The sequence below is a fragment of the Acanthisitta chloris genome, unplaced genomic scaffold (assembly GCF_000695815.1).
Source record: "Acanthisitta chloris isolate BGI_N310 unplaced genomic scaffold, ASM69581v1 scaffold28283, whole genome shotgun sequence".
NCBI classification, from domain to species: Eukaryota; Metazoa; Chordata; class Aves; order Passeriformes; family Acanthisittidae; genus Acanthisitta; species Acanthisitta chloris.
In genome coordinates this window covers 16,411-23,989 of record NW_008666985.1, presented here as the reverse complement: position 1 = coordinate 23,989, position 7,579 = coordinate 16,411, and the positions used below count along the sequence as shown (strand labels likewise).

General features: G+C 38.8%; 1 protein-coding gene across 1 annotated transcript in view; it reads right to left on the bottom strand.

The window, feature by feature from the left end:
• Positions 1-2,683: 2,683 nt before the first annotated feature.
• LOC103799986 (synaptotagmin-like protein 3) overlaps positions 2,684-7,579 on the bottom strand; it is a gene marked incomplete at its 3' end in the record, with an annotated part of 14,286 nt that continues 9,390 nt past the window's right edge. The window contains exons 5-7 of the mRNA XM_009072346.1: positions 7,080-7,152; positions 6,062-6,134; positions 2,684-2,808 (exon numbers count right to left, since the gene is read on the bottom strand). Coding sequence (XP_009070594.1) covers positions 2,684-2,808; positions 6,062-6,134; positions 7,080-7,152 — 271 coding nt within the window. The remainder of the gene's footprint in view (positions 2,809-6,061; positions 6,135-7,079; positions 7,153-7,579) is intronic.

Here is a 7,579-nt window from a genome sequence, read left to right as displayed (position 1 = left end):
CAGCAGGAAGCACTGAAGAACAAGAACAACAGATGAGACAAAACATTGAGCTTATTTCTGATAAAACAGGATGTGCAAAATCCTAATCAGAATGCTGTCATTGTAACACACAGAAATTATGTGTAACAATTGCCCTACCTTAAGAATAGAGGTAAGAATTACGTTCCCTTGTGAGAAGGAAACAGACAAAATGCATTCAGAATTTAGACTCAAACAAAACCAAAATAATCTCTTTCCCATTAGTTGTATTGCCTTCTGCTTTATAAAACCTGAATCACCACCAATTTCACTTACTAACTGAAACAACCCACTACAGACTGAATTTTAGCTTCTACTTGGATCAGAAAGACTTCTGTATTGTGTAATACAGAACGTAAGTCATTGACAAGGCAACATAACTACCAGTGCTAAACTTAGCACCAGGTCACATAAGCAAGACTCTTCCCTAGCCCAGCTCTCATGTCTGTTGTCACAGGAGAGGTCTCTCATAGCTACCAATGCACCACAAACAGCTTCCAAACGTTGCACATGACAATTGTTCCCCCAGTGAGGCAAGTATAATTGCAGTCCCTTTAATGAACTTAGAGATTCTGGAAGTGAGAGGCCCTAGAAAATACTATTTGATTAACTTCCCAAACCCAGATTTTACACTAGTTCTTGCCACTGGAATGTTTTTTTTTTTTCTGCTAATAATGAGGTTAAAAAGAATCTGTCTCAACTTTAATATGAAGAAATAAAGCTCCGGACACATCACAAATTTGGAAAACTTACTTAAGAAACAAATAGTGTTCTTGAGACTGAAGTAGTGCCCCAGCCTCATACCCTACACTTTCAAACAGGTGGTTACATCTGTTACTTCACAGTCACTCCTAGGAGTAAATGCATGCTTTCTAGAGGAAAAAAAACACTGTTTTGATTCATTCTCTAAAAATGCAGGTTCTTTCTGGGGTGGAAATCACAACAAGTAAGATTTCTACATCATATTTTGTTATAAATGTAATTAGTTGTCTTGCAAGTGTTATTTAATGCAGGTTCTGTCTCATAACCTAAGGCATAATTCTAGTAAGGATGTAAATGGCTACCCTGACTAAAGAAAAATTAAGATGGAAAAGAGAAAATAAATGGAAGAATAATGCAATAGTGTCACTGACAGAAATTTAGTTTTTTTAAGTGAGAGTAAATAGACAAACTCATCATGTTAATGCAGGAACAGAAGAGTAACATTTCCTTCAATATTAAAAATCCTAAATCTCAGAAATGGCATTTACAAAAAATATCAACAGTAATTCTAGTAAATTCTATCTTAAATATAGCCTAAGTGGCTTAAATGAATCAAAAGGTGCCCAAACCAGAAACAGTGCTCTGGCACACAAGTGACACTGAAATCTGTCTTTCAAAACCTGTAATGCAAAGTGTGCACATAAATTAAGTCCAAAATCCTTAAACGGGTGATGAAAAATCCACACAAATAATTTGGAATCTCCTACTAATGCATTTCTCAAGCCAAAGAATCCATATGCATCTTTTAATATAACAGGTTGTTTGCAATCAGCTCGTGATGAAACATAGTTTAAATTCATATTATCACCAACTCCAACACTTTTTAACATAATAAAAGGGCAGTGCTCTGCCAGTAGAATAAAGTTAACACTGAAGAAGAGATTCGCACAAAGAAAGCAGCACTCAGGTAATTAATAATTATTGCCAACTCTGTTCATAATTTAATTGCACACAAAAATACCATAGCTAATTTCACAGAGTTCACAGACCTTGCTGGGTCAATTCAAACTGCTGGCCCATATAGTTTGACATGCTCTCTCTTCCATTTACCAGCACCTAAGACTGCAGAGGAAAGTGAAAAATGTGCACCAAGGGAGCTGTGAGTAAGATTTGCCATGAGGTCTGGCCCAAGGCAAAAGCTTTTCTCAACATCTAATTCAGGCACTTAGCAGACCACATTTTCCTCATTCAAACAAACAAGGCAATTCAGTACCTACCCACTATGTGAAAAAATAAGTATGGACAAAGTTCAGTCACTTGAGAGCCAAAAGTGTACAAAACAAAATTTCAGTGTAACCCTAAAGCAGAGCTGTGACACAGTCTTTAGCACTGCACAATTTGTGGGAAAACAGATGACTGGAGTTTTCTCAAACTTCTCAAGAAAACACTGAAAGCTAGTGACTGTAACCAAAGCAAAAGGAAAAGGGAAGTTGCACAGCAACTAACAGCAATGTTTTGTCCCTGCCAAATTAAAAAGTGCTCTGAAAGTGCCAGGATGGGTTTGGGATGGTCAAAGCTTGATCCTGTTCTGCAGCAAAAGGGGTAGGAAGAAGACAAGGGATGGAGCAGCTCCCTGCAGCCCAACAATCACACAGAGCAGACATCAGTCACCCTCAAGAGGGTCTGTGAGCACCTGAGACCAAAATGACCCAACCCCTACCTCCCTGTGCAAGGATCTTTGTAAAAATCTCAGTCGAACATTTCAACTCTGGGCTGAAATCAATTGTGCCATCTCTGTCAAAAGCCTTGTGCAGAATCAGTTCTGAACAGTCAGTAAACATCAGCTGAGCCCTGTTCATGTAATAAAAGTAGAATTCCACTGTGTAAGGCATGGGTCTCACAAATATATTGCATTCCTGAAATAGCCCTTGCAGTTAGAGACTGTGTATAATAATATGTATACCCTGCTTGTAATGTTGATGGCAGTGTCAGACTGGCTCCTTCTTTGCTTCCTTCTTTCCACACTCTTCCCATAATCTGTGGTTAGGAGACATCTGTCAGCCATATCATTCTGGGACTTTGAGATTTCTGAAGTGAAAAATAAAGAGAGAAGTCACTACAACAAACTTCGCCAGCAATCCTGTAGATTTATAGGCTAATTCTGTAGCTTTCAAGCGTTCATCCTGAAACTTTAGTATTGGTCTCCTAAGAGTAAGAAACAGATGGGAAGACAAGTGCTTGTCACATTTTATGTAATTATATTTTGCCTGCCTAAATCTTTCTTGCCATTTCAACTGGAAATTATACTCCTTGCTTCCTATCACTACAGCTGCTGCAAGGAATTGTATACCATCAGTTTCCTTGAAGAAGTAGCTATCACAGGCCCTGTGTATAGTTTGATTTGTAAAGCAGTTTGGTTTGGTTCAGGATAAAAGCAAGATCATTATAACAACATAAAGAAAAATGACAATGAAAATCAGAAAGCAGAACATATTGGGAAACATTTAGAAATGTATCCAAAATATGGATGGAAGGAAGGATATTACATGCTCTGGTCATAAACCACATATAATTTTAAGAACATGAGTAGCCCTCATTGACTTCAATAACATTACTCATAAGTATGGACATAATTTACCCATAAGTACCTATTGAATTAGTGCTTCAGTAACATCTAGATTGCTGCCAAATAAATCTACAGGACAATTGGTCACTTAATGCACTGTTTTTTGCTTCTTATTCCTCAGGGTATAGTCAGAATTTCACTTAAAGGGAGGGCAGCACTCATCCAGGATTTCTGAAAATGAGCACAGTTAGCTGCAGACACTTTGTTGTCAACTCCAGATAGTCTCTCATGAAGAATTAATAACTTATAAGTGGTACATGAAATAGCTATCATATGTTTAATTCATACAGAAGAAATAAAGATTTCTCTCACAACGTGAACCCCTGTGGAGAAACCTCAGATAGCAGACAATACAACATTATGGCATCCAAAACCAATAAAAAATCACACTTTGGTGCCAAAGACACTTTGGGTTAGTTTTGTTCTTAGCAGCAATCAGTCATCAGATGTTTACTGTACTCTGTGTACTCCATTAAGGCACCATGTGACCTATTCATAGGCAGGCTCAATTAAGTCATCTCTGTAAATGAAACCAGGATTTTAAAACACACATTGAAATCAGAGATCATAAAAGAGACGGGAGTGAGAGTTCTAATGCAATAGATACAATCTGAGTAGCTTGACCAGCAGTAGAAGCAGAAACATCAGTTTGCCTCATACTCTTAAAATGAACAGGTTACAGAACGGGTTACTGTGAGATAACATGAATCTTCAGCCTTCATATCTATTCCTCTTTTGGCTTCTCTACCAAAGTGTCACTAAGATGGACACTATCTCTTGTGCCAAGGGCAATTTTTCATTGCAAATTAAACTATAACTCATTTTACATTCACCAAATGGCCCCCGTTGAATTACAATCCCCTGTTGCTGCCAAACCATGCTGGAACAGCAGGTAACAGCACGAAGAGCAGACTGTACAATGGCAGCATTGTGCCACACATGCTGATCCTTTGTTCCTGCTGCTTCCAGACACGTACACACACTGGCTTCAGCGATAGAATAAGAGGCATAACGAGGTTCTCCAGGTTTTTTTACTGCAATACACAAGAGCTGGGTATATCAAATACCTCTGCAAACCAGGACATTTTTATCTAGATAAGATACAGGGTACTAACTTTAGGCACTCATGACCAATATAATTTATCAGCACAGTACCAGGTTTCACTGGGAGGCCACATTGTCTGAAAAAGCTATTTTCTTAAGTCAAGAAACCCAAGTCTTTCACTCCATAAGACTTCCTGTATGTTTTAATTACATACAGCTCAACTGAGCTAACAACTTGCTGCCATCTCCCTCTGCAACCAATCCCTGGCTCCTGGTCACACAGCCCAATACCCTATGTTGTATGAGTTCCAACATATCCATCCTAACTTGAGCCTATTTAACTCTCTAAAACAGCAGAAAAGTACCTATGTGTTTTGTCTAGGCTGATGTTCTGCCCTTTTAATTAGCCAAAACAGCTTCCAGAGGAGTCCAGAAACACTGCTGCTAATTTGAGTGATGGCAGCTGTGACAACCCACCCTTAAGGGTGGCATAAGGTTAGGACCTTCCTTTTGGTAGCAGTGAACTAATAAACTAGCTTGCTGCAGTCCTGAAAGTCTTTACCAGTAACTGTGGGATATGACCAGGCTTCAAACTAACAGAAAGCTGAATAAATTGCTTTGCAATTCTGTGCTGCCTCAGCTATCTGCATCCAGTAATAAAGCGTCCTATGCTACCCTACACTTCAGTTCAGGAGCAACAGCCACCATGTCTCTGCATAGCTTTAATGTGTGTTCACAAAGACACAACATTAAATTTGCATAGTTAAAGGAGAACAGGCCTTTAGGATGCATGGAAGAAGTTAAAGGAAAGACCAAACAAGAGCTAAAGACAAGGGTTAGGAGGAAAGGCACTGAAGCCAAATTTATTCAGATCTAATCTCACATTTGGGGTTGTGCAAATTGAAGATAGTAAGAAAATACTAAGGTTTGTTCAAATACATGCAAATTTGCAAGCCTCTAATCTTCACAGGGCTCAGAAGTTGTTTTCCTGTGGTCACTGATGTCTTTAATTTGTTCTCCACGAAGGCTGGCTGTCCTCAGTGTAGTTAGCCTTAGAGGTGCACACACAGTCTGCACCCCCAGGAACAGCAGGAAGCATGAGAGAACGGAAAGAACCAAAACTACCAGAACGAAAGAACAGTTGTTAGGACTGGACATCACACAGAAGTATGCACTGAAAAACCCCACACAGCTAGACAGATTGAGAAGGAGGAAGGAAGTCCTTTCAAAAACTGTCAGTGAATGAAAATATTAAACTTCACGTCCCCTACATGACAGATGCTTTCACAGGGTCAGTTGGGGTTCAGTCAGATAGATAATACGATAGAGATCACTACAGCAGAAAGTGGTTATTACTCTGGGCTAATGTGAGTCATATATACTGCAGCTAAACACCCAGTAAACTTAAAAATAACATTATACGGCCTTTTCACATCTTTACAAGAAAGGCAATCTGGGCTGATATAATCAGCTTATTTAATAACTAACAATACCGAAGGAGAATTAGACTTACTGTATTATTTTTCAGGTTGGCACAACCTTGGCATTAGTCATTTCAGCCATTACTTGATATCCTTTCTTTATAACTATTTCTCGGTCAACAATCTGGCCAAAAAATTGAAACATCTGTCTATGTTACTCTAGAATGACAAAATGGTGAAAGCTACTTACTTTTTATATGTGTTGTGAGAGACAAAAACAAGTTTTCCACAGATTTATTAAACCTTTTAGATTGCCCAAGTTCCTGCAAATGGGAGATGCCAAGAGTAAGAAAACACAAAATATCCATCCTTTTAAAGTTTCCATGATCACACATCTACAGATCACATAACAGTCAGATGGTAAGGCTGCAGCCCTTTGCTCACTTCTGCAGGCAAATACACCTGAGGATGTATTTCACCTGGCTGAAAACTGTCACACTGTTGTATGAAGATGGAAATTAATCTTTTCAGTTGCACACTCTTTGATATCTAAGTGGAACTCCTTGTAGGAGGATCACATAGCAATTTCATAAATGCAACTAATTACATCATTGATTTGATGCAATATATTAAATATTTTCATCTATTACAGATGCTTCTGTGCCTCTGAATCAAAGAGTTTTCATCAAGCTTCAGGTAAGCAACAAGAATGTTTACAGAATTGCAATGGGTTTCAAAATCAGCCTGAGGATCCAGTCCAAAATGAGGTGAAACAGTAATTTAGTGCAATTTCTATGAGTTCCAAGCTGTGTTCTACTATTCTGTCCACTAGAAACTGTAATGCAAAGGCAACCGTCAAATTAACTGTTTTTCACTCAGTAATGGAAGCGACACACAAAATGATCCCTTCATAAATGATTATTGAATGTCATAGGATCATGGAATCCTTCAGGGTGCAGGGGACCTCAGAAGATCTCCCTCCAGCCTTCCTGTAGAGAGGCACCAAAAACCAGCTGCAGTATTCTAGTGTCAAGTAAAGTGGTTAATGACTTCCCTCAAACTGAAAACTAATTGAAAACAGCCCTCATAACCTCTAAACTTTCCGTCCTAGGACAAACACAGCATAAAAATCGTGACAAAGGCACATAAGGCAGCAGTTCTGTTGCAGCGTGACGTTACAGCAGTTATTTGTGGCTTTGCTGTGAGTGGCCCTTCCCTAGGAATGACACCCTAGGGGGTGCATGGATGTGTATTTCACGGATACATACATTTACTGGCACATTGGTCCGTGCTGTCGATTCTGTGAAAGGAGGTGGAGTTGGAGGTACGACTGAAATTTTACTAGAAATTTAAGAGATAATAAACAGCGCAACAATTAATATATTATGAAAATAGATGGATGAATAAACCATGTCCATGCACAGTATCTTTATGATCTGTCTTTCCTGCACTCTATAAAGATCTGGGTTGACATCCTGTGTCTTTAAGAGTTGCAACACAGGTTTATTGTTTATCTGTTCTTAAGAATTAGGACTAGCTTTCTATCTTCTCTTGCTCTGGGAAAAATTATTACATTAAAACTATCAGGAAGACCTAATTTAGGACAGGCTCCCTAGACTTCTATACGGTTGGCAGTATTACAGCCTGAGTTCAGAGTTTTAAAACACAATTCCTGTATAACACACCCCATCTCTGTTCCAGAGATGTTTTCAGAAAACAGTCATCTTTATTTACAATACTAAAAGGATCCTTCCTTGCCTGGGTCCAG